Here is a 27,564-nt window from a genome sequence, read left to right as displayed (position 1 = left end):
CTTCAGCAAGAAATGACCGCATCCTGATCCGCATGTGCAGGCAAAATCGCCGAATGACATCACAGGAGCTTCAGCAGCAGTGGTCAAACCAAACTGGTGTCCAGTGTTCCACCCGCACTGTACGTGGCCGACTTTTAGATCATGGCTTAAGGTCCTACAAGGCTATCAAGAAGCCCCTGATCAATGAGAGACAGAGGTTAGCCCGGCGTCGTTGGGCCCAGGCACACAAGAACTGGACAGCCAGGAATTGGAAGAAGATTTTGTGGTCAGATGAGTCCAGTTTCCAGCTTTATCTTCCTCCTACTAATGTGAGGGTACGCAGAAGGCCAGGCGAAGCATTATCTCCAGCATGTACAGTACCTACTGTCAAGCATGGTGGAGGCAGTATCATGGTTTGGGGATGCATGAGTGCTGCTGGTGTTGGTCATCTCACTGTCTGTGATGGCACATTGAACTCTACCAAGTATTGTACCATTCTCGAAACCCACATGCTCCCTTCTGCGCGTGCACTGTTTGTCGAGGTAAAAACTGGATGTTTCAACAAGATAATGCCCCTTGCCACACATCCAAGGCCAGTAGAACTTGGCTGCAGGAGCACAGTATCCAGGTCATAGAGTGGCCAGCTCAATCCCTGGACATGAGCCCCATTGAAAATCTGTGGTGGATTATCAAAAGGTCTGTTTCAAAGCATAAACCAAAGAATTTAGAAGAATTAAAAGCAGTAATTCAAGAAGAATGGGACAAGATTACCCCTCAGTGTGAAAGGCTCGTGGGGGACATGCCAGCCAGGATTAGAGCTCTACTACGTGCCAATGGCAGGACTACTAAATATTAATTTGATGATGTGATGGTTTATTTATTTTTTGTTCAGTTTTGAACACATTCTCTGTTATTTGTTGACTTTGATACCGACAATGTTGAGAACTGACATATTGAAACTGTCAAGAATTTAGTTTTGTTAGTTTTTCTTGTAAACAATAAACAAAAAAATATAATTTGTATTTGTTTGTATCTGTCTAATGCAGCCACACCTTTTGAAACACAAAAAATATTTTTCCACAAATATTTCATGATAATATTTGAGATTGTGTAAAATTTTAAGGGTGTCCGAAAACTTTTTTCCACCACTGTATGTGGGAGTGTTTACAGTAAATCTGCATCTGTTCTTGTGAATATTACACTACAATATTACACCGTTTCTCAGGGTTAAGCATCTCATTTCCTTTGTTTGGCTTTTTCTGTACGTGTATTAACACATGTATGTGTCTGTGTAAAATGCAGCACTGTAAAGTTAACCTTGAGCAGGTTGAGGATCTTCTTGCTCAGGTCCAGCTCAAAGTTTGTGTAGTTGGAGCCCGCCATGTCGTAGATGAACACCAAGCCATTCCTCTGGGTCTCAAAGCTATGGGCAAACAGAATTTTAAAGGTAAGCTCCGTATTTTCCAACATGGACCCTGTTTTCCTGTGTTTGTGTATCTAAGTTACTGATAAGGAAAACATTTTTTGAAAGTGGTATTGAGTGAGACTGCTGCAGAGAGGAGCTTTGAAACAGGCTGCAATGTAATCATTTGGAGCGTACTTGCACCATCAATTTATATCCACTGACAGACTCAGATTGTAACTGGAAGTGTCTGAAAACCTGTGGAAAGATCCCTACAGAGACAGACCTTTTTGTTAAAGGGTAAAGTCCTTAGTTAAACCAGAAACAGCCCTGAAATCGCTATCTCAAACCCAGCAGACGCCATTCAAATAAACAGTAAAGGCACAGAAACCTTGCACACTGATTCTGATGTGTTGTATTGTTCAATTTGGTGCAAACATTCACAATACGTGACAAAATTAAAAGACACATCTCCTCCTTTGCCTCTCTCCACTGGAGTTACCCATTCTATGTGGTCCACATCCTCTTCCTCATTATTATCATCCACCTGAATATTACTATCTGACCTGTTGAACGTGAGCTATCAGAGTTATGAAATGATTCTGTGCACCCTATTCCTCTGTCTTGTCGCCGCTGTGTCCCGCTGCCATATTTTATTCACTGATTCTTGGTCAAACATCTCTAAAGGCTCAGACGGATGTGAAAAACACAGGAAATAGAACCTGTTCTGAAAATTTTAATGATGGACGAAAGTTTCAGTACATCTTAGTTTGTCTTTTCACTGTTCCAACAATCATCAACTCTGGTTTGGCCGAAATAAACCCTTAATTCCCTCTGTTAGGTGTGACAATATTCTTTCTCTATACTCGCTGAAATTATTGTTTATTTAAAAGGAGTCTAGTAAGTTTAGTGACAGTGATTTTGGGTCCGTTTTTCTTGTCAAACAAAAAGGATCTTACCCTTTAACAAAAGGTCTGTCTCTGCATGGATCCTTTCCATAATGCTGTCAGACACTTAGAGCATAAGCATTGAGCCTGTCAGTGGCAGTCAGTGGATGTAAATTAGGGGTGCGAACATGCCCCAAGTGGTTACACTGCAGCCTGTATCCCTGCTGCTGTCACTCAATACGAGACCAATTTAACAAAATGATGTTCCCATGAGTTACTTAGATATAAAACAAGAGGAAATAGGGTCAAGGTGGAAAAATAATGAGACTTCTTTAAGACTTCTCTGTAAATGTTTTGGATTTTGTAACAAACAGGTCAAGTAACAGCTAACTTATGAAGGTACGTGCACGTTTTTCCTCCCCTGACACCTCAAATAGACAGAACGTTGAATTAACACTCATAATTTCAAATACAGTGGAAGTCACAATAGAGAAAGCTGTCTTTAAATATTCAAATTAAATATTACATGCTCAGGATTCCCTCAAGGGAAACTGACCCACTTGGAGCTTAATTGGGTGATATATTTGGTACGGTTTCTAGTTAAAGTAAAATCTTGCATCAGATTCCAAAGCTAAAGCTGGACAGATAACATCAGGCTCATAATTTAAAAACAGTAGGTCTCTTGTTAAACTTCTCTTATATTCAGGGAATCATCCTAAAACCAGTCCTCACCTTTCCACGGCCCGATCCAGGAGGTAGAAGAGGGCCTGAAGCACCACATGGTTGCCTGTCTTGTTTGGGTGGTGAAGTTTGGCTGTGTACAAGGCGATGGAGGCCCCCGAAGGATCCCGTACACTCTGGAATACAAAACACCACAACTTATATCAGCATTCAGCCTAGTGTGACACGTTTACCCCCTTTTCACTATTCACACTGGATAAATTCCCCTCTGTGTATCCCTTGAGCAAGGTAGCTAACACTGAGCTCCATGTTTCTATTAAGAACAAGAAACTACAGCTTTTATTTTGTCTTCTGAAGGGTTTATTTTTCTGCATCTCCACTACCTACCATTGAATTTCTCCTTAGTTGCATGAGTTATGATTTCTGGGAAGAAAGTGTTACCAGTGGATTGACTGTGAAGTGTTTTTTTTTTTAAATAGAAATCATGTGGTACTTTTAGCCACTTGTTTACTGGGGTTAGTTTTAAGTGTGACAACGAGACAACCAAATGGAAGCTCTGCAAAAAATGAAGGATGAACAATGACCACAGGGGGGCACTTAAGTTCATATGCTGGTTACTGGCAGGCTGCCAAAAAGGGCTGTCAACAATTCAACAGGAGGAACAATTCTCCAGTAATGATGCTGCAGGTCTTACAGCTCTGTTTTCACCCTGAGAGGAAAATGAAACATATTTCTCATATCAAACCTGAGGGGTGTTCTCAGGTTTGATAAGGGTGTTCAGGCTGCTGGTTGTCAGGAGAGCCAGAAACTCTTCACTTGAATGAAGCCGCTGACCTAAGATACCACGGAACCGTCCTTTGTAAGCAAATAAGCCTGTGTTCTCGGGTACGGGGGCTAAAAATACCTCAGGCAGGATATGAAGCTCGCTGCTGAGGCTGGAGACCTCCGACGTCAGACAAGAGGATGTGCAGCATCAATGCCACTGTGGCACGTCAATGGGGAAGGAAGAAGGGAAACGCAGGAGTGTGTGTGTGCATGCTGGAGGGAGGGGGGGGCATCTTTTATGGTTGTGATTTGGCTGACAAAGGGCTAAATTTATCTGGCAAAGGAAATCCACTTGGCACATCAGTCGGTCAATAACTTGCACCCTTAAAGGACCTCTTAAGTCCTCATTATAGAAGCCTGCATTCAGAGTTTGAACCCTAAAACCTTGTGAATGAAAAGTGAGCTCATTACATTAGCAGGTTGGGATCCTTTGAGGTGTGAGTTATTGATTTATTGATCCTAAAGCCAAGCTACTTCCTTGACAAGTCCAGAGGAACTTAGATTTCTGAAAGGTGACACAGAGGGAGGAGGAAAAACATCCAAAGTGAGACAACTCAACAAACTTAACATGTTGAAAAGGGAGCTTTTCTGTTTGCTTTGTCAGAGACAGTACAGAACTGAAGCATGTTTCATCCTCTATCATTCTGTCCGAGCTCCCATACCTCATAAACTGTCCTAATTTTCATTTCCAGTTGGAGTGACATTACACACATTACATGCAATAACAACATCTGCCTCTTATTTTAAGATCCTTTCATTGGTTTATATATTTTGTGAAGCACTTTGTGAATGTGTTGCATTCTCTTTGTATGAAAAGTGCGACATAAATAAAGTTTGACTGAACTGTACTGAAGACCAAAAGCACAGCAACAATGTTATTTAAACAACAGCAAAAGAAAATGTGATAAGCAACAGCTGTGGCTGTGCTGCCTGCTCTCTCCGGTTTTACGCCAGGCTCGGCTCCTTTCAAAGACTCCTTGCGAAGCACTCCTCTGGGGGCTTTTTTGGACCCTAATTGTATTGCGGAGTTTTGCACAGCGGCGACCGGATCTTTGCTCTCAAACCACAAAAAAAAAATGTGATAGCACAACAGTCTCCTTCAGTACATTATTCTATGCTTTCTTTTGATTTTCACGTTGGCTAGTCACCCTGTTTAATTTGTCTTCTGATTAAATCGGAACCATTGAAACAAGTTGTAGGAAGCCTCTGCAAGTAACTGGTTGCTGGCAGATACTCTGTGCTGCAATAAAATGGTTAATCAGCAGTGCTGTGCACTGTAGAGCCGATGCGCTGCTGGTTCTGCCGGCCTGAATAGAATATAATGTCTATAGCCTTACTGTTGTGTACAGCCTTTATAGACTGAGCTGAGTAGTGATGCGCGGGTCGACCCGTAACCCGCGGGACCCGCAAATGGACCTGCGGGTCGTGCAGCAGTGATCGTCTGTTAAATCGGTCTGTAAATGATATTTTGACATTATTATTAGAGTCTATTAATCTATAATCTATTACTGTCATGGCATCCGAAGGTACTGATGCGTTGAGCAGGTGACAGTCCGCGGTCATTTTCAAAACACACTTGTGTCACGCACTCCAAAAGAAACTTGTTGAAACTTTAAACAATCATTTATTGTACAAAATGGGGGAAACAAACGTTGACAAAAACAGTTCCATAATTCATATTAAATTCAAAAGATAATGAAAAAACAGCTACAAGTTAGAGGGAATAGTGATAAAGTGGTAAAACTTGGCATTGATCCACAGCCTCAGACGGATGCGCTCAAGCCTGCCGTGCGCAGAAGCTCAGTTGGTAGGCGATACTATATTTTCACATTTTTAACAATGGAATTTAAAAGTTTTGATTTTTATTGATAACCTACATTTACCAACAACAAAAAGGCTACATTTAGCACCAAAAAAAAAAAAAAAAAAAAGTAAATAAAAAAACGAATCTCGAATACCAAATTTTCATAACGAATACCTACCCATAGAAACGAATATTCGAATATCCGAATATCTGGGTACAGCACTAGAAAACACCAAAACCAACACTGCCTGTCTCGATACTTTCTGATTCCCCCACCTTTGACACAGGCCCACTGCTTTCTACTGAGGATGTAAACCTATAAAAACAGGTCATGAGTACACAGCTTCAATTTTATTATTATATGTAATCATATAATTTCCTAAAACAGCTGGGTGCTATAGCTTTGAGCAAACATTACTCAAAACAGTTAAAAGTGCGTCTGTTGGGGACTATTTCAAACTGCGAATTAATACACATTTGGTGCTTTAGTGCAGTGGTTCCCAACTGGTGGGTCACGGTCCATAAGTGGGTCATGGACTCATTCTGAATGGACCACAAGTGACATGCAAACGTGTTAACTTTGTAAAAAAACACACTTTACTTTGAAGTACAGCAAATTTCTGGCACAGCGCTTTTATTTTGAAGTGCTGTTTCCTGCTGTGGAGTGACTGACTAACAGACAGCTACTTGACAGAGACAGCAAACGAACTGGACGACATGACCAAACACAAGTATAACATTGAATAGATGAAGCTGTGTGGACCTTGAGGCGATAACTACGGAAAATTCTGGAGCCTGTGACTGCACCAGTTGCTCTAGTAAGCATACATGACACCAAGACAGCGACTAGGTTTACATGCACACTAATTTTCCAAATTTAATACGGCTCACGTAAACAGCATATTTCCATTTAGCTATTCTGAAATAGGCTTTTTCCCGATTAAGACATGAGGGAAATGCCAATATGTTTCATGATTTGGAGGCATTCTTTGGTCATGTATACTGCACATTCAGAATGTGCAACTCAGTTGGGGTTTTTAACCGCAGTTTGCGACACACGGCCTCTTGCTCACAATCCCTGAGATCATCAAATAAGGGTCGACTCATTGCACCTAAAATCAACTCTCAATCAGCTCACGGTGCTTTTAGTCACTATGCTCTTACTGTCTGGAATTCTCTTCCACATTAACTACGACCTACTACAACAGTATTCTCTTTTAAAAGCCAACTGTCTTTTGTCTTTTGTTGTATTTGTTTTAGGAATTAGTGTCATTATTGTTATTGTCTCCCCATTTTTTAAAAGAATAATGATAATAGAAAATGTCAAGGCTGGGACTTAGGGGATGATAGCTGTTGGAGATGCAAAGAAAAGAGCTCATTGGTCCATATGTTTCATGATTGTGAAACGGTGTGAAATGTACTATCATTATACTGAAAACAGACCTCATTGAGGGTCCGGCATTATGTATACTGGGCATCTTACTAATGCAGACTAACCCGTCCTCAAAAGTGTGTTCCTGTGTGAAATGGAGGACTATGGGACAGAAGAATAAGCTTTGAATACACAGACAGTACTTGTACGCAGGATTGATTCAGGGCTGGTTTTGGTCTTTTCATTTGACTTGTTTATAATAAAGAATTTACAGAATATCTCCTGCCTTATCCTTTAATTGTTCTCTATATGACATCACGCTGGATTTTTCCATCTAAGAAATGCCAACTCTAGAGGAGATTTAAATGACTCTTACCAACACAGTGAATTTTCCACTGAGCAGCTCCGAGCGCAGAGGTTCTTCCTGAGGCTGAAGTCTGACGATTCCTTCTTTCAGACGTGTTTCCTGAAGAGAACAGATCACAGCAGGTGAAGTCAGGCTGCGGAGGAACTATAACAGGCCGTCACTTTGAGGTGAACTGCTCTTTGTGAACAATGGAGAAGTACCCGCCTGACTTTCCTGCCAGGAGGATCCCTCTCGGCAAAGTTTCCATTCCTTTTTCCACCCCCTGAGTAGGGTGTGTGGGAGTTTCTTGAATTCATTCTGAGGGCCGAGCATGGGAGGTGTCATTTCCATTTACCGTTGTATTTACCGTTTCTGGCTTTTAAATAATGCGGGCCCTGAACTATGATGACGGAGCATACAAATAAACCTCAGCAATAACTAGTAATAAATAAAGGATGATCTACCTGAAAGAGAAGTCATAAAACCCAAAATAATTTCCCCATAGTTTCACTAACACTAATTTTAAAGGACTGACTCACCTCAAAATAAAATATACATATTTCTCCTCTTACCTGTAGTGCTGTTTATCAGTCTAGATTGTTTTAGTGTGAGTAGCCAAGTGTTGTCGATATCAGCTGTAGAGATGTCTGCCTTCTCTCCAATATAATAGAACTAGATGGCACTCGGCTTGTGGTGCTCAAAGCGCCAAAAAAACAAACACATTTGAAAAACTCAACAGCAATGTCTCTTTCCAGAATTCATGACTCTTTCTATCGAACTACACCCACTGATTGCATCACCACGACAGAGTGCATATACTCAAGGACAAGAGGCTTGTGCTCCTGTCAGTGCGAGATGTAAACATTAATGGTGTCCTCCTGGGCTGAGCTGTGATGTTAGCTAGCTCAGAGGTGCTACATAAGCTAGTACATGCTTCCTTCTGCACAGGGATGTGGTTGGTGGATGCAGTGTGGAAGAAAGAAAATAGTTCCTACATGAAACTGCTCACAACAAGGTCTCTTGATTATCTTGAGTAACCAGGTCATGATTTCTGGAAAGAGACATTGCTGTTGAGTTTTTCAAATGTATTGGCACTTGCAGCACCACAAGCTGAGTGCCATCTAGCTCCATTAAATTGGAGAGAAGGCAGACATCTCTACAGCTGATATCACCAACACTCAGCAACTCACACCAAAATAATCTAAACTGATGAATAGCACTACAGGTAAGAGGAACAATTTGTATTTTTTTTGTTTTGGGGTGAACTGTCTCTTTAATAGAGAGTTTGATTTTCATGAAGGCTTTTTTATTTGATAGAGAGGACATGATGGAAACTGTGGCTGTCTTATTCCATGTTTTTAAAGTTGTTGTTTTTTTTAAATCAATCATGTGTTATTGGTAATTGGAGACAAATATGAAAGAAAGACTACCATGTGAAGATATCAGCAGTTTAAAAAACATAATGGATATATTACGCTGGAGGGCAGCCATATTCTGAGTAATGTAAGCTCTTCAGGAAGACCTGACTGTAAGATGTGTACCTGACATGTCTAGAGAATGATTGATGACACTGAAACAAAGGCAAATGTTTGACAAGTAGACAAGTTAAAAATGGGACCTAGAACCAAGGAAATCTACCGACCAGCCCCTCTAAAGTACATTAATCAACATGTTATACGTTGCTTGTTTCACCTGTACAAAAACTAAAGTGTAACAAGCAAGAATTCGCAATTGCTGCGATCAAGTACACGCATGCATCAACACATTGCCCCTTTTTGCCAACTGACTGTGGCCGCGCAAACAACAAACCAACCACCGGACCATCAGAGTGAGCTCAAGGGTTGCTGGTTGCAGCTAAAAAATGACATATTGTGGTGTTATGGTGGATTATGTGCTAGACTGCCTCTCTGGAATCTCTACCTGTCAACCTGACGATGACGACAAGTTACTGCATCACTGAAACTTCACTCAAATGACAAGTTACTTTTTTGGAAATGTTCCACTTAATCTGAGTGCTTTGATTCATTAAAATACAGCAGGTCTGGGCTAAAACTACTCGTGCAGCAGTTTCAATACATGGTGAAATACAAAAAACACTCTTTTTTTATGCCAGGTCCGACTCACACAACCAGCCACATTAGTCTGAATGCCAGCCCGGCCTGTTTGTACATCCCCCCTCGACCAAACAAACACTTCACTGGAAACTTTCCCTCTTAGTTTGTTCTGACAAATTACTTGTCCCCAGCCTCTGTCCTGGCGCTGACGCAGCATTAAACCGAGTTAAATGAACTGTGGCGTGGCAGGGGGGAGACTAATCCCTCTCAAAGTCACAGTCGAGGCATTCACAAATGAGTCGTGTTCATGCGGGCCAACTATTCGTTGCAGAAATAAAAAACCCACCTTGGTGATTGAAGCGTCGTTACTAAAAGGTAGGTGGTAAAAATCCTGCCACGTCTTGGAGCTATTCAGGTAATTAGAGTCTGCGAGAGACGTCTGTGAACTTTCCGTTTGCTGCGGTGGATAAACCAGAGCAGATTTGAGCAGATAAACCCCATTTTGCATGTTCAGATTTGGCCGAGATGAAATTTACAACAGTATAGACCATTTAGGGGAGAAAATAAGACATTATCCTCGACTCCCTGGTAGTTATTACGTGGCTCGGAGGAGAAGGCCTTGATTATGTTATTATCTAGATGTTATTTTCAGGTCATAAAGTAAATGAGACCTGCAGTCTGATCCGCCGGCGCTGCCCTGGAGGTTTCATCTTGATCATCATTTTCCGGTTTGATGGTAATAATATCACCAAGGTCACCAACTGCTATTTCAGTGATATGTAGTGAAGAGACACATTTTCTCTGCTGCGCTGTGGCACACAGTCAGGCAGCCTCTTAACGTCGCCTATAGCTGATACTTATAGATACACAGCTGGCAGCTATAGGTAGTGCCTGTTTTAAACTTGGTCCACTTTCAGTTTACTGTTCTTCCTGGTTAAGAGCAAACAAAGTAGGAACTTTGGTCAATAGAGAGCTGCTGTTCACCTCTTTAGCTTCACAGAAAGCTCAAAATATCCCAAAAAACAAGCACTAGAATTCCAACTTTTTGTCTGACTTATCACACATACATTAGACATATTCTGTCACTGTGTTTAACACTGTTTGCATGCAACACACCCTTCCCTGTAAAACTTTATGGTCCTCATTTAATCTAACCTCATAACTCATAACCTCAGCTGTACCAACTAAATAAGCTTTTCTGACGACAACGCAACACTTATTTCGTGATAAGCTCAAAGCTCTCTGGAAAGCTGAGTAAGCCTGCATGCTGCGTCTTGAAATATCCCCCCAGTATATAATTCAGTGTGTGTGTGTGTGTGTTTGGCCCCAGGTTTTTGGTGCATCTGTTTAGGCGATCTCTCCCTTGGCTTGGGCTTCTGAAGACATTTGTTCAATGAAAAAAGGGCCTTGTGTTACTGCGCTGCTCTGTGGGTGTGGTGAAGAAGCTCTACATGACCTCCACCTTTCTACCTCTGGGCCTTTTTAATACTTCTGCATGTTGTTCTGATTTTATTCACTGTCCTTTAAAACATGTCATCAGTTATTTCTTTCCATCTGAAGTAATGACAAAGGTGATAAATTGCAGTTATGTGTCAAACGCGACTCGTTTCAGACCCTGCGTTGTGTCATAATCATCCAAATAGAGGTTAATAAACTGTAAAAGGACTGATTCTGTGGAAATAATGGCTGATGATCAGTATAATGAGATAAGATTGTTCCAATGTGGGTGTATATTCTTACGATAACGTTGAAACAGAAAAAGTGTTCAGACTGACGAGATAGAAAGATTCTTAAATTAAAGGTTCCACAGTAAGGTGGAAAATATTTTCACCAAAATAACCTGAGTTCCAATAAACACACAGTTTGAGATGAGTCAGCATCTCATCTAAAACTATTATCTCCACATAATGACATTTGACTCCTCTGGCTCTGTTGTAGCTTTTCTAACTGGCCAATGATGTTAAAGCAAGCAGCTTTGGGTGTTTGGTAACTTTGGTGGAACCTGTTGAAAGGTTATGTCGTTAACATCACTGTCACAGAGGGCTCCCCTCATGACCTTAAGCTGAGCTGAGAAACAGGGGTGTGCCATATCATATTGTTCACGATAACAGGGGTGTGCCATATCATATTGTTCACGATAACAGGGGTATCATTTTTAATAAGATTAAAAAAAAAAAATCCTACTTTGGAGAACAAGGTATTGGTGTGCTCGAGGACTGTCTTTATCATATGAGACTCAAGAAAAAAATGCAGGTGCTCTTGAAGACAGATGGGAAGAATAAATGACTCCCATCCACCCTTTAGCACCCTCATAAAGACCTCAGGATCAAAACTTGTCGGTGCTTTAATGTAAGCAGCCATGTTTTTTGAAAAACAGCTGAATTTAATTTTTTCTTCTCATTAAAAACAAAACAAAACAAAACAAACAAACAAACAAAAAAAAAACATATTGTTATCGTGGCAATACTCCGACTTGTTGACATAATGACAACAGCAACAACCAGCATGGCTTACAGCAAAACTGCTTCAGGCCCCGTGGTGGAGGAGTTTTTAACTTTAGCCTGTTGTATTGTAAGTCTATGGGAAGCTTGACAAAGAACTTAAAAAGGTGTGAATGTGCGATAGTCTTCGTAGAGTAACAGTATGTCAAAAATAAATGCAGGTGTGTGTGCAGCGGGTCTGATTGTCAGCGCTGAGTGACACAAGTTAGGAGTGGATTAGAAATAACAAGGCGTACAGGCCCAGGCGAGAAAAAAAATTGGAATTTTAGAAATAGAGAGGGAAAGGTAAGAAAGTCTCTGTCTATAGTCTGTCTATAGTATATAGATACAAGGGTATATTTTTTGTATTTGACATCTGTTTAGATATTTACTTTTTTTGCACTATTTATACTTTATACAAAATCTGAATTTCACTCAGAGTTATCGTTATTGTTTACAAACTAAAGAAATGAGAGATATTTTTCAGTTTTTACCAAATATCTTAAGAAAACTATTACATTTATAATGAGTCAGTATTTTTTCATATCATCAAGAATACTGATATTGGAAAAATACCCTACAATATTGTGATATTATTTGAGGCCCAGAAAGGAAAATGTTTGCACATGTTTGCACAGTGTATAACATTCATAACTTTAGTATGACAGGGGAACTTAAAAGGTCCAGTGTGCAGAATTAGGGGGATATATTTGCAGAATGGCAAATGGTAAATGGACTGCACTTGTATAGTGCCTTTCTAGTTATCTGACCACTCAAAGCACTTTTACCCTACGAGTCACATTCAACCATTCACACACTGGCGGTTGAGGCTACCATACAAGGTGCCACCTGCTACTCAGTTTCTAACACACTCACAAACCAATGGAAGCATCATCGGGAGCAATTTGGGGTTCAGTATTTTGCTCAAGAATACTTCGACATGTAGACTGGAGGCCCTGGGGATGGAACCGCTGATCTTCCGATTGGTGGACGACCCGCTCTACCTAATAAAAATAAGTATTAAGTAGTAAGTATGTTTTCTTTAGTGTATAATGACCTGAAAATAAGAATTGCTGTGTTCTCATTAGCTCTGAATTAACCGTTTTTATCAACATATGGAGTATGTCTTTATTCATGGAGATCTCCATGATGCACTGTCTGTTTTTGTGAGCCTTCAATTTTCGAAATGCTGAACAGTGTAGATGATGCACTGATTTGTTTGATGAAATACTGTTTTTAGCTGTTCTAGTTGCCTGGTCTGCTTGTTTTGGAGAGGAAGAGACCCCTGTGGATAATTCAGCTCATAATAAAAACTTGAACAATGAACATTGAAGGAAATCTAACCGGGTGAAGTTTTAGCTGGTTGCAATCTGTAACTCACCTCTAGATGCCACCAAATCCCCCTAAATCATACACACGTCATCTTAAATACTTGATGAGTACAACCAAATTGTGTTGGCAACATCTGGTACTGAAAAGTCTCCAGTGTTTCAAGCTGCCATGAAATGATAAGCTTGTTTATTTATTCTTTGATCAGATATCTCGATCTTAAACAGGATCTTTTCTCACTTTGTATCAAGGCAAATTTCTTCATTTCACTCTGATGCCTTACGTAGTTGGGTACATTTTATTAAATGTAATAGGGGTTAAAATGTTTATACATGACCAACTAAGACTACTATTGTCATTTGCAAATTTCAGGCATAAAAACTTAAACAAAACTGGAAAATTCACAAAGAAAACGCTCTTGTAGCTAGCCTAAAAGTTGGTGTTACCATAAGTAGCACAACTAAATTGTGACCTGATGAGCCGTTCATATGTGTTAATGAAGTGATAGTAGTGTGAACATCTGTGTGAGCTGCCCACTTGGTTAGTCAATTAATACGATGACTTCAAACATTACATACTAGGAGCAAAATCCAGCACAGACTTTGGGGAATTTCCTGTTTGATGGATTGTGTTTAGATGGACTTTCAGCTGTACATAATCACTGTTTAAGGGATGAGGACTTTTAATATGGCTACCCCAGAGAGATCTACGTCACAACTGCTGAACTGTTTCGTTTAAATGAGCAGCTGCAAGTTATTTTTAATCTAAATGATTCCCCTCTCTTTTCTTACCCTGTAGCTGTGGAATAGCTCGATGGCTCGGAGGACGTCAAACTTGCGAGCCATGAGGAACTTGACGGCCAATTCCCTGGACAATGGTGACACTCCATGCTGACTGGTCCATTTGTTGATTTCCTCCAGAAATTGCCTGGTAGCCTGAAACAGACACAGATGTGGTCACAAACTTTGTTCTCCCACAATCGAAGGGTCAAACGGAGAGGAAGTGAAACTGGGCTTTAAATTTGATACATCCTCACAGGAAGTGCTATCTACAGCCTCACAGAATATTTGACGCAATTGTAAGACATCCATGGTAGTGTTTCACAGTGCGGGTGTGTTTACAGAATGTATATACACAGGGAGGTACAAAATTAAATGTGTGAACTGTAATTTGTGCAGCCGACCAAAACCATTGGTTTTACACAAGTTATTCCTCAGTTTTGCTGTTTCATCTCGTGTGTTACCCGCAGCTATCTTGGGGCAAGTTTTGGCACTTTGTAAAAGCTGTGAAGGGAAAGAAAAATAAAAAAAAAATACAGTGCACAGTTGAGCTAAAAAGAACAAGTAAAACTGAGGAGTGATGCATGTAGCCTGTAGATGAACAGGATATTTTGTTAAGTTAAAGAAAACATCCAGCTTACAATGTTCACTTAGTTTTTATAAAGTGAATGTGAAAGCATGAGAGGAGAAGCTGGAATCCTGCTGAACTGGTGTTTATGTCATGAAGCTGCAATAATAACAGGGCAACACTGTCGGACTTTTAATAGCACTTGGCAGCAAAGCCAGTCACATGTCGTAGTCGAGTGCTGAGATAAAGCTAATAAAACAGTTCTTCATTGATAACAAAAGGATGTTTGGTGAAAGAATGAAACTAATGGCAATGAACTTATGATGCTTTCAGGTTTGATTTGTCACCCGAACCCAAATCTGGTTCTCTCTTCCCCTTCAGCAGGGAGAACATGATTAATTGGCCATCAAACTCTGTGATGGTAAAACTTACACATGTGTATCTAACATGTTTCAGGATGCAGATGCTAATTAGTTTCTTGTGAAATCTGGCTGCAGCCACAGAAAAGAACCCCAGAGGAGCGGAGTGGAAAAGAGCTAAAAATGACGACAGACATTATGATGGATTACTGGTGATTATGTGGCGCTAATCAGACCCACATATTACATTTAAAAAACTTAGTGAGACAACTGAGTGTTTGTTCTTAAGTACTTGGTTCCACATTAAGTCTTACTGAGAGTAAAGTGAATTATATTCTTTTGAAGTTTTTTCAATCTTGTATCAGCTATTCACAAAATCAAGTGTAATGTATATAAAACCTGCAGTGACAGATTTGTTTTAGCCCGTTGAGGAAACATAACTGATGTATCACCTTTAGGTTGATAAAGTATCAATGTTAGCAAACATTTGCTTATTTACACATCAAACAGACAAGGAACAACATAGGCACAAACTGGTGAATTCAAGTCCAACACTGACTCTTCTTTTCGCTCCGTTTTGGTCTCCACCAACTCACCAAATCTGGCTCTTCAGCCACGTAATGTCCCTCTATGTTCTCCAGCTAGTTGCTAACCCCCTGGGAGCCACGCACATAGAGATTCATTCATTAAATGCCCAAACATACTCGGGCGGAACGTACGCGGAACGGACTCCACGGAGGTCCGTGCAGACTCAAAGCGGACATCCGCAAGCCCTGTGCGCGCAAAGCTCGGACATTTTTACAGGAAACTACAACGCGGAAGTGCGCTCGACTATGAAAGCCCGAATGACTGTGGACATTCCTCGCAGAGTAGCAGTCTCTGCATGTTTCTCCTGTTTGTAGAAGAGCATCAAACTAGCTGGTAGCCCATCTCACACCGCTGTAGCAATCCTATACTGCCCTCGTGCGGTTAGGAGCTGAATTGCATGTCAAATAAAGGGGGGAAATAAAACGGCGAATAGTAATAGTCGCATTAAAAAAATCGATTTTTCAAAAATAAAACGACTATTCGAAATTCGAAAATCGTGACCCATCCCTAGCGCCTACCTACTTTTGTTGATACAGAATGTACCTTTTTCAGGGCAATGGGGGGCGTGAGCAAGTAACAAAACGTGTAGCTCAGTGTGTGACGTAACCAGTGACGTGGGAGGGAAACCACGGCTGGTCAGTCCTTTGGCGTTTCTCTCGTAAGTTGGCCCGTTCTTTACTGTTCTCGTCATCTGACGGTTAATGGCCTCTTTGTTTGCGAGGGCAAGGAGGGCGCACAATTCCTTATCTCCCCAGTTGCTCATCTTTACAGTGTCTGTCAGGTTTCCATTTCCCTCTTGCTACTAGCTGCTCGCTAATTCCTGCTATCAGCTGTTTCTTGTTTATCCACCACCAGTGGCTCGCACATGCGGCATCATGAACAGCTCCTCCCACAAGTCTTCAACAGCCCCTCCCGTTGCAGAGGGCCGCCTCGGTCTGTTTAAACTAAAAGGGTTCCGCCAATATGTCTACCCTATGAGGCGGAAAATTGGGCTCCTCGGATCAACTCGCCAATCCGACTCTGTGTGTCTAAACGCTCACAGCTTGCTGGCAAAACGGCCCAACATTCGCGGAAAATCTGGCAGTGTAAAAGGGGCTTGTGTCTGTCTGCAATTTCAAGCTGAGAGGGTAGCGTCAGTGAGTTTTTAGAGGGTGTATCCTGAAAACAGCGGCCTGCTGAGGCTGAAAATGTGCAACGAAAGAGTATTTATTATAGTCACTTCAAGATGGAGGCTCACCAAAACGTAATCTTGGCCAAAAAGCTGCACTTGAAAGCACCGCAAAGACTACAGCTAATGGTCAACGAGCATGTATGTTCTACACCTCTGTGAGATGAAATAATTCTCCACACCATGCTACATTCATATGGGGTTGTGTTTATCGTGTTCATAAGAAGAGTCCATATGAAGGCCCCTCGTGGTATTCACAACCTCTTAAATGGAAATTTTTGGAGAGTTGCGATTTCACTAGTTCGTGTTCACGACTTCCCACATCATAAATATGAGCTCATGAGTCCAATTTATACGCAGCAATAGTCTTTATTCGTCATTCAAGAAGGGAAACCAGAAGACCAACAGCATGGATTCAAGACGCTAGTTAGCACATAACCAACACAACCCAATGTTAAAAGAACAAACAATGTTTACTGTACATTTCTGCTAAAGCAAACAGTGGCTAAGAACATTATCTTACTAAACAGAACAAGTTCGTTATGCTCTCTTGACTCTAGCCATTTGTTTGCTTTCCTCACTTCCTTTTTTTCTCTACGTGTGCACTAAGCTGAACTTTCGATCAGAGTGATTTTATTCACCAGTGGGTTCCGCCCTCAATTCAACATGCTGAATCTGCCCGACAGCTGACAAGGACCAACAAGGGCCAACTAGCGCCAACGGTGGAGGACACAACCACATAAATTCAGGCAACATAAGGCCAACTGTTGCCTTAGTGTGTCAGGGCCCTGAGAGTAACAGCACTTAATTAGAGAAAAGTAAGCTTACAAAACATGGAAATTATTTTTACTCTTTTTTAATCAAACACAATGTTCAGACACTGGTTCAAATCTAAAAAAGAACCAATCAAATTTATCTCATACTCTGCACTTGTGTTTAATGTGCGTTTACTATAAAAGCCTTCCATCCATCTTGCACATAACTTATCCATTTTAGCCAGCAGTCTTTCAGAGACTTCCTGTCCTCCCCTCTGCTCTTATTATACCCTCCCTCAGGAACACACCCCCACCACCCTCAGCACCCGCAGAGTTAGCGAGTCAGCACCCAGTGAATCGTCAAAAGGCGACACAGGAGGCAATGAAAGCTCACACTTTCAAAACACAGGGTCCCGCTTCTCTGGTAAAACACAGCAGTGGTGGGGCATGCATGGGAGACAGGAAGTCAAGTTCTGGGAGTCCACGGCTCTTCAGGAATACAAAACGATCACTGACAAGCGCTGAGCCTCGAGACAGGATGCCACTGTCTCTCCTCAGGAAAGCCAGTGCTTTCACAGACAGGAGGGCCTGCAGCGTCTGCTCTGTTCAGATGCCTTAACATGCAAGGGATGAGGGATGATTGCACCTGACAGGGCTGAGGTCGTTTCATATCCGATTCTCATGGGGAGGGGTGTTATTCTGAATCCTGAGCTCTTCAGTGCAGTAGAGGAAACATCTCTGATCATTTCAAACAGATCCTACAATACTGGCATTAAACACTGACAATTTAAACATGAACTGACTGGTACGTGTTTCAGACCTCACAATTAAACAATGAACTACACATTACGGTCCTATAACAACATATTTTACTGAGAGAACTGGCCGCACTTCTACGACAGAATAGAGAGAAAACTCTACCATGCTTTACTGTGTGAGCAGGTTTCTCATCACAGTCCAAGATAACTTCACTAACTCTGAGTTCATTTTTGACATTTGGGAACAGCATGTGTAGAAAAGTATTTCTTAGCCAATGGAGTGTTTGTGACACCAACTAGTCAGAGCACCGACTGTGAAAGGGTCAAAGTCAAAATCAAGGATGTCATTCAAATCCCTTGCCAGAGACCATCTTTAAACCTACAATAAAATAAGTGTTTAACATTGGTGCTCCAGCTTAGCCAGCTCCATTCACTAAAGAAGAAGACCCCTGAGAGGTGAAAGACATCTTTCACAAAATGTATTTAAACATCTCTCCCTTTTATTACATTTTTTATTGAGGCACTGGGAGTTTAGTGAGCGTGCAATTAGATGGTGCCATTAATCTGGTGGAAATCATGAAGACGATGACTCAGGGCTTCAGACAATTGAAGACAGTTGCCGACTTCCTGACGGGAGTCGTCTGTCCTCTAAAAGTGGGTTTGGCTCAAGCTGGTTCAACTGGACTGGTGCGAAATCAAGCTCAGTTAACTTAATAAACAAAATAAATATAAAAAGGCTGACAAAGAAAGATACTGTATGGAGCAGTGACTTGTCTTATTACAAGAGCTTGGTATTGTATAATTAATATCATGATGCCAATACTAGGGATATGCATGATTAGCCGTATAATGAATTAAACGCAATATTTTTGGGACAATGTTTCAAATACTTAACAATAAATTGTGCTAAATCTTGACTGTTTTCTGAGTGTTTTCTCTTTTTTAGACTAGTCTTAATTAAAAGTTTTGTTTAGCCAACAGGGAAATTAGTTGCCAGGAACATCCCAAGCCAATACCAATATCCTTAAAAGTGCTTAAGAGTGCTTCATTTGAAAGCTTTTTTCAAAACTTCATCCAACACCCATCATGTGAATGGAAGCATTGAGTTGTGCAAAATGCCACCACCACTACTTAAGATCCAAATGATTTTAACACTAACACATTTTTTTTTAAATGATAAAATAACTGTTAAAACAACTCAGTCAAATACACTGCACTCAACTTCACCACACCACAGACTGTGTGGGTTGTAGCTGCTGCTGTAGTGGGCCAATCAGAATGTAACTGGCTGCGAGCAACACCACAGAAATAGCCATTTTATTCTAGATCTGGGTACAAAAAGGTTCGTATGTGGGTATCGTTTGGAGAAATTTCATTACTACTTGGTACTGGGTTATTTTGGTCGATACCTTAAAAAGTATTAAATGCCAATACCCAGTTAAAATAAAAAGATTAGTGTTCAGGCAGCCTTAAAGTTTTGAGTTGACTGAATTTGCAAAGACAAGTTGAGGTCATTTTGTCTTCTTAAATTCAGTCAACTTAAAATTTCAAGACAGCCTGGACACATTTTTTTGTAAGTTAAAACAGTTTCTTTTTGCAGTGCATTGTGAATTATTTACAGAAAAACCTGCAGTAAAACTAATATATAGTGTCAACAAGACATAAAACCCAGAGCTACTTCAGACAAATGTTCTTGGTGAAAAGGTCAACAAGGTCTTCTTCTGCGGAAAAACAGTTTTGCTTGGATGCTTATAGTTCTGTTGATCTAAAAAGTCAGTGTTCCAGTTTTTGTCGCTATTTTAAAGTTGTTTATGGTAATAAAAAGTTCTGGACTGTTTTATCAGAGGAGTAATCAAATTTTGCAGTACCGCCCTTTAACACAAAGTCCACAAGTTCCACTAAATGTGGGCCGTCTGCTCTTTGTTGTTGCACTGTGAAGCGTTAATCCTTCGTTGTTGGCCAAAGACAACTTCCTGTCAGATTGCTGTCAGGTACACTCAGGTTTCCAAGATTTCAATGGTCTGACAGCTGCTCTTTCTCTCTTAGCCTTTTAAGGAGAGCCTGCCAACTCCAGGCAGTGACCCTCTGTTCCTGGAGAAGCCGGTCTTGTTTGGTTTTTCTGCACTAGGGGCCACATCCGCCAGAGTGGAATTTGAGGATGAACCAGTTTGTTTTCATGATAGCACACCAGACTGCATTGGACGACTCGCTGCGGAGGAGTGACTTATTCAATTCCTGGAGGATGCATAAATATTTGCTTGACTCGCTCCAGATCTGATATGGCAGGAGATATTTTCCTCGAAGTTCTTGAAACACTTAATTCTGGCTAAAACTGCCTGACGTGAATCTAAACCGACTGAGAAGCCAGAGCAAGTACAGAATTAGTCTTTTTTTTTTTTTTTAAATCTACACCACTTCAGCTGTCTTTATGTCCTCAGTTTGTCACTCTCAAATGCTGAGTGAGACATTTTAAACAATAAACAGCTGACGTTACATAATCCAGTTTGTTGTCGGGGGCTGTTCATTGGCGGTGTTGACAATGACTGTCGATAGCTAATTGATTATGTTCACTGGGGTAAGAACATGCTGTGCTGCGAGTTGGTGGATGAAGTTGTAGTTGGTTCTTTGCCAAACAGCCCTGAAAACAAGTCCATAAGTCCAAAAGGGTTGGAGACCATGACCCAGAGGACTATGACGTCAGAGAGAAATTGCTGCCACAGGGAGACAGAGCTGTGTCCGAAATCATTCTCTTGTTAACTAATTTACTACCGATCAGTACATTATAATAAATACTGAGAAGTCTGCAGAATGTTTGTTTTGTCTGACCAATAGTATAAAACCCCAAAATACTCCATTTTCTATCACAAACCAAAATTATTTATATCTGAGATGCCAGGACCAGTTAATTTTTAGCATGTTTACTCAAAAAACTAACATTAAGTAACGAAAACGCTCCGATTCTTATTTTCGGGTGATTCTTATTTTTCGGGTGATTATACACTAAAGAAAACATACTTATTACAATATATTCCACTTCTGACAATACATCCCACTAAATCCTGCACACTGGACCTTTAAATAGTGAAAATAAAACTATTTCCCATGTTTCTGGGGACCTCCTAGGACTCCCTGAAGGACCCCTGGAGGTCCCCAGATCCCTGGTTGAGAACCACTGCTATAGCCCATCCTGATGGTGTATATTTTTGGTTGTTGATTACAAGCGTAAATCTTTTTTTTATTAATAGCGACATTTCATTTGAATGCATCAGTACCAGGGAAATGTACTGTACATACTGGCTTACTGGCACACAACTGGATTTGTTTTATGTTTAACTTACCACCATCATGATCCTACGTAACAGGAACTGGTCATTAATGTCTGAGTATAGACATAATGTCTATTGTATTCGCATTCCAGCCAGGAGGAGTCATACTGTACATGGTGACTGTATTAATGTCTCAGCAGAAAGAAACTCTATTAAGAGGTTATGGAAAGTGGGGGGGGGGTTACTGCAGCGTCATGATTACACCTCCATCCTGCAGACAGGGCTAATGCACTTCTTTATCATTATATTTTAAAAGGATTCATGGCTGCCCTTGACATCGTCTTTCCAGAATCTATCTGATTACAGATGCCATGCTAATCTATTTACAAATGTAGCACTGCTGTTGCCAAGCGGCTTTGCTTCACTTCAGCGAGTCCCATTTGGCACGAGTCAATACCAAAACAGGAAGTCAGTGACGTCACTCTCTCCCTATTCCCCAATTTCTCTCACTCCGCTGCTTCCTGGGAGTAGACTCGACACACACAAACACAGGCAGCACAACAACACACACATTTTCTCTAAAGCACAAGACAGACACACAGAAACGCACTCTGTAACTCATAAACTCCCCCCTTCCCCCCGAGTCTAGTGGAAATGCTTTTAACAGCTGCCTTTAGAATGAAGTTCCACTACACCCGTGTATGTTCCCGAGAGAGCCACCCTGCAAAACACACACACACATACACACACACACAATCCACCCAAACACCCCCCACAAGGCTGTGGATGTAATGAGGGCGTCCGGTACCCTAGCGGGGGCCCTGGCTCACACAGGAAATGGAGTAGCCAGATAAGGCTTTCTGCTGGCCAGATGATGAGAGGAGGCAGTGGGAAGAGAAGGCACGCACGCACGCACATGACCAAAGCACCACAGAAGAAGAGTTGAAAAAAATCATACACAGATTCAACATCTAGATACAGAAACTTGATTATAATTCCCTGCAGTACCTGTTTCTGTTAAGAGCAAAATGAACAACTCACAGAAACAGTTACTACAGTCTGTTTGCTTGTGTTGGATTCTGTATGGTTTGGTACAGCTTGTCAAACAACCAAGGTTAATACTATAGTGTCCACTAAGTTGCCAGTATATTAGGGACACCTAACTAATAAAGTCTGTTACAACAGTCCTGTAATGAATCCTACATTCATGAAGGTTATTATGTTCAGTTTTTGTTTGAGAAAGGTGTTAATTCATCTTTAAGGTCTATCCTCATTGATATAGACGAGCTGGACAAAACATTAGAAAGCTACAACCTCCAAAATAACCATAAAGTTGGATCAGCACCAACAGTTTAAAAAATTAAAACCTTCACTGGTCACAGCTAAATGTACGTTATAGACGTGCTACTTTCTAGATTTAGAGTATACTGATAAATACAAGTTTAGCAATCCTGGTTTAGCTGGAAAGATTCAGACACAACAGTCCTGCAGTGACTCCTACATTCATGAAGGTTATAATGTTCAGTTTTTGTAGAAACTGTTTTAGAGAGGTTTTTATTCATCTTTGTGATCTACCCTCGTTGATATAAACGAGGTGGACAAAATATTATAGACACTTCCTCAGTATGACACAACACAATGCAGCAGCACAGAAAGCTACAGCCTCCAAAACGACCATGAAGTTCGATCAGCACAAACAGTTTCAACAATTAAAACCTTCATTGAGGTTGTATTCGACTGCATTAGTCATAGCTAGGTGCTTGCTACTTTGTGGATTTAAAGTACACTAATTAATACAAGTTTAGCAATATGGGTTTAACTGGAAAGATTCAGATGTCGTCTTTTAATTCAAAAAGAAAGTGTGTCTTCAGGGCCTGAATCCATGAGACATAAAGCACGTATAGAGCTGAAATGATTATTCACCCAACTGATGAACAGATATCAGTTAGTCTGCAACACTTGAGCAATCATTTAAGTATCGTTCTTAGTTTTAACAAAAAAGTCCAAAAAAAAAAAAAAGTCCTAGTTTTCTTTTAAATTAACTTTGATAGCAAACAAATGAAACATACAACTTAAAACATAGAGCTAAGTGATGTGATGACTTGACAAAACTGTAAGATCAAAAGCCTATGGTATACTTTAAGTTTTTATACTAATATCTTTATATGGAGGGATGTAACAAAAAGGTAAACTTGTCAAAATGAAGTTTACAGCTTTTTAGGCTTACATAAAGCATCCCACATTATAGTAAGTAGGGTGAAAGTCATGTAGGCTTTGATAAGACCAAAAAAAGAAGGAATTTGCGTTTCCTATTCTTGGAATTGGATTAAATATGTGAATATATGTCACTTCTCTCAGTATTTCAAAGCCACATTACAGGCATGACAGTATAAACCAAGTTTCTACTGTATACATTCCCCGGGGGAGCCAAATGTGGAACCAGACAGCGTTTCCAACTCTCCCGAAAACCCTTCCCCGGTGTAATATCACGGTCTGTGCCCACAAATGAACAACTCTTAAGACCCCAGAATGACTATTTTACATCTGTGGAGGCTGATAAAGGCGAGCTCGGCCTATTTCGCAACACTTGAGCTCAACAGCCACCGGAGAGGAACTGACAGTGATGTAACGAGAGCAATAAAGCGCTAGAAATCGATCCAATATTTCCGCTCCGCATTCAGGACCATTTCGCAACAAATCCATTGCGCACTGCCATCGCCACTGGCTGCGGTGCGCACACACGCAATGCTCAGGGCCAAAATACCTCCAGGTATAGGGCCGAGGCTGGAAACACTCAGGGCTGTGAGACACAGAAAGGAAGAAGTGTAAAGCATAAAGACTGTTCAGGGCCTACCTGTTCTTCCTCCACTGATAAAGTAGCTGCCATGGTCCCCCGTCGGTTCTCTGATCACCTTTTACCGAGACGCGTCCTTCTCATGAAGTGGAAGATGACGGAGATGTCTGTGTGTCTGTCCCTCGTGTAAAAACGGGGTTTAGGGGTTGTCCCTCTCGCTCAAAGTTGAAGGCATCCGAATCGCTGCAGTACGAGCTGAATGTTTCCTCTCTCTTGGTGCTGTTTGACTGCGAAACATGCAAGACAATTAGCCTGAATCTGCCAGACAAAACTAGATATAAAACCCCGTTGATGTTGTATCGGATTTCACCGAGGAGAAGAAAAAGAGGACAGGGAAGAGAAAAAAGAGGACAACACTCGAGCAGCTAGACGAGGCTCTGCTTCGGCTCGATGATAACTGGGTTCAGACCATGATCTGCTGCTAAACCACCTAACCTTACACAGATCAGAGGGCTGCAGCTGCCCGCTGACTCCTCCATGCCATGAATTGCAAGTTTTAAGCCGTGAACGTCGCCTTTATGTTGTGAGAGACACATACACACACGCACAGCCCCGGACAGCGAGAGAGACTGAAGGCTTTTCTTTCTGCATGTTGCTCTACCCCCTGGTGGCTAACACCAGAAAATGACTAAAGCTCACGACCTCCGCCTTCATTCATAAAAATAGGAAACCAAACAGGAAAATCACCATTTTGAGTGTCAGTTTGCAACTGGAGGAGGCATGAGGGGGCTGTGAAATACAGGAGGCCATATGCATAAAGTAAAACGAAAATAACGGACACCAACTGCAATGTAACGTTAACACTAAAATTCCTACACATAAAATAAATATAAATTGCTCATATAACGTTAGCTAACATTATTTCACTTTAATGTTTAATAGTCACTGTGAAGAAATGTGTAGGCTAATGTAATTTTATGTACAAAGTTTAGTCTTACCTTTAACTAAAAATTAGACGCCTTCTTGACAAGAGTTAGATGAGATATTTGTCTGTTAACGGCAGTTAAATACAAAGCTAACTTTGCTAAAGCTAGCAGAAGGTTAGCTTAGCTTGTCGATCGGAAACAGCTAGCCCGGCTCCGCCAAAAGGCAAAATAACCCGCGAACAAGCGCTTATAAAACTCACTTACTAATATTATATATCTTGTTTGCGTAATAATGTCAAAAAACTGAGGTATAAAATAAAAAAACAATTCGCAACTTTATTGGGCTGTGTATTGTCACTGTTTCTTCTATGCTGGGAGTTACGTTAGCAACTTCCTGTCGTCTTCTTTGGTCGCCTAGCAACTGCTCAGAGCCAAGAAATAGTCCGCTGTATTTTTATATTCGAGGTCCAGTATGTAGGATTTAGGAGGATATATTGGCAGCAGTGGTGTATAATAGTCATAACTCTGTTTTTATACGTGCATAGTAAACTGAAACTAAGAATCTTGTTTTCGTTATCTTAGAAAGAGCCGTTTATATCTACATGTAACCAGTCCTCCTCCACCAGTCCACCATTTTGTTTCTACAGTAGCCCAGAACGGACAAACCAAACACTGGCTCTAGATAGTCAATTTAGAGATACATTCATGTTTTTGCATTGGCCACCGTAGCTCATCTACAGGAGAAGTGTCACTTAGTTGCAGTCTACAACTTCTCAGCTAGATGCCACTAAATCCGACGCACCATGGGCAGATTAGGAGACAATGGGCCCCTGGGCAAAGACCATGGATGAATTAAGGGGTCCACATTTATAAACACTGAGTAAGCATAAAACAAGGCCTGAAAGAGGCGTATGCCACTTTCCACAGAAAATTTGTGATCTAGGAGATCTGGGAGAAACTTTGACCCATGCTTACAAACATTTTGAAGACAGGAAATTGGCGATGCAAATGGTGAGGTGGAAGCCTGATTGTAGGAACTGTCTAAAATTTTTGGCCTTTGTCCGTATGTACATTTTAGTGGGGATCCTATGCACTGTTTTATAAATGAGACACCTAGATACAGCATTGGAGGCGGGACCTCGTTTATTCCTATGAAAGTTGCTCAGTGGCACATGAAGCCAAAAAAGCTCTGTTTCCAAAGTATGAAATTACCTGGATGATAAGCACTGCTTACGCATCAGTGGGCCCATAGAGCACGTACATCAGAGGCCTCTGCTGGCCAGGCCACCTACTTCGGGTTTAGTGCTTTGCTAAATGTAGTGGGGATAAAATATCATGCCGCTTTTCTAGACTTTCTAAATGTTATCAAACAGAATTGATTTCATCCTTGTAGTGGAACGAGTCATTTCGCAGGGGTTGTGACTCTAAAAAATGTATCTGCTTATTTACAGACATTACTTCTCTAATATACAGTACAGGCCAAAAGTATGGACACACCTTCTCATTCAATGCGTTTTCTTTATTTTCATGACTATTTACATTGTAGATTCTCACTGAAGGCATCAAAACTATGAATGAACACATGTGGAGTTATGTACTTACAAAAAAAAGGTGAAATAACTGAAAACATGTTTTATATTCTAGTTTCTTCAAAATAGCCACCCTTTGCTCTGATTACTGCTTTGCACACTCTTGGCATTCTCTCCATGAGCTTCAAGAGGTAGTCACCTGAAATGGTTTTCCAACAGTCTTGAAGGAGTTCCCAGAGGTGTTTAGCACTTGTTGGCCCCTTTGCCTTCACTCTGCGGTCCAGCTCACCCCAAACCATCTCGACTGGGTTCAGGTCCGGTGACTGTGGAGGCCAGGTCATCTGCCGCAGCACTCCATCACTCTCCTTCTTGGTCAAATAGCCCTTACACAGCCTGGAGGTGTGTTTGGGGTCATTGTCCTGTTGAAAAATAAATGATCGTCCAACTAAACGCAAACCGGATGGGATGGCATGTCGCTGCAGGATGCTGTGGTAGCCATGCTGGTTCAGTGTGCCTTCAATTTTGAATAAATCCCCAACAGTGTCACCAGCAAAACACCCCCACATCATCACACCTCCTCCTCCATGCTTCACAGTGGGAACCAGGCATGTGGAATCCATCCGTTCACCTTTTCTGCGTCTCACAAAGACACGGCGGTTGGAACCAAAGATCTCAAATTTGAACTCATCAGACCAAAGCACAGATTTCCACTGGTCTAATGTCCATTCCTTGGGTTTCTTGGCCCAAACAAATCTCTTCTGCTTGTTGCCTCTCCTTAGCAGTGGTTTCCTAGCAGCTATTTGACCATGAAGGCCTGATTGGCGCAGTCTCCTCTTAACAGTTGTTCTAGAGATGGGTCTGCTGCTAGAACTCTGTGTGGCATTCATCTGGTCTCTGATCTGAGCTGCTGTTAAC

The 27,564-nt window shown here is 41.2% G+C and overlaps 1 protein-coding gene across 1 annotated transcript in view; it reads right to left on the bottom strand.

Annotated features, from left to right (window-relative positions):
• The window catches only part of ptpn9a (protein tyrosine phosphatase non-receptor type 9a), a 35,415-nt gene extending 10,577 nt beyond the window's left edge, over positions 1 to 24,838 (bottom strand). The window contains exons 1-5 of the mRNA XM_033635781.2: positions 24,255 to 24,838; positions 13,951 to 14,094; positions 7,327 to 7,416; positions 3,001 to 3,125; positions 1,297 to 1,402 (exon numbers count right to left, since the gene is read on the bottom strand). Coding sequence (XP_033491672.1) covers positions 1,297 to 1,402; positions 3,001 to 3,125; positions 7,327 to 7,416; positions 13,951 to 14,094; positions 24,255 to 24,287 — 498 coding nt within the window. The 5' untranslated portion in view covers positions 24,288 to 24,838. The remainder of the gene's footprint in view (positions 1 to 1,296; positions 1,403 to 3,000; positions 3,126 to 7,326; positions 7,417 to 13,950; positions 14,095 to 24,254) is intronic.
• Positions 24,839 to 27,564: the final 2,726 nt, after the last annotated feature.

This window comes from Epinephelus lanceolatus, chromosome 5, assembly GCF_041903045.1.
Source record: "Epinephelus lanceolatus isolate andai-2023 chromosome 5, ASM4190304v1, whole genome shotgun sequence".
Lineage (NCBI taxonomy): Eukaryota > Metazoa > Chordata > Actinopteri > Perciformes > Serranidae > Epinephelus > Epinephelus lanceolatus.
The sequence above is the reverse complement of the archived record's forward strand: the minus strand, read 5'-3'. Positions and strand labels throughout refer to the sequence as shown.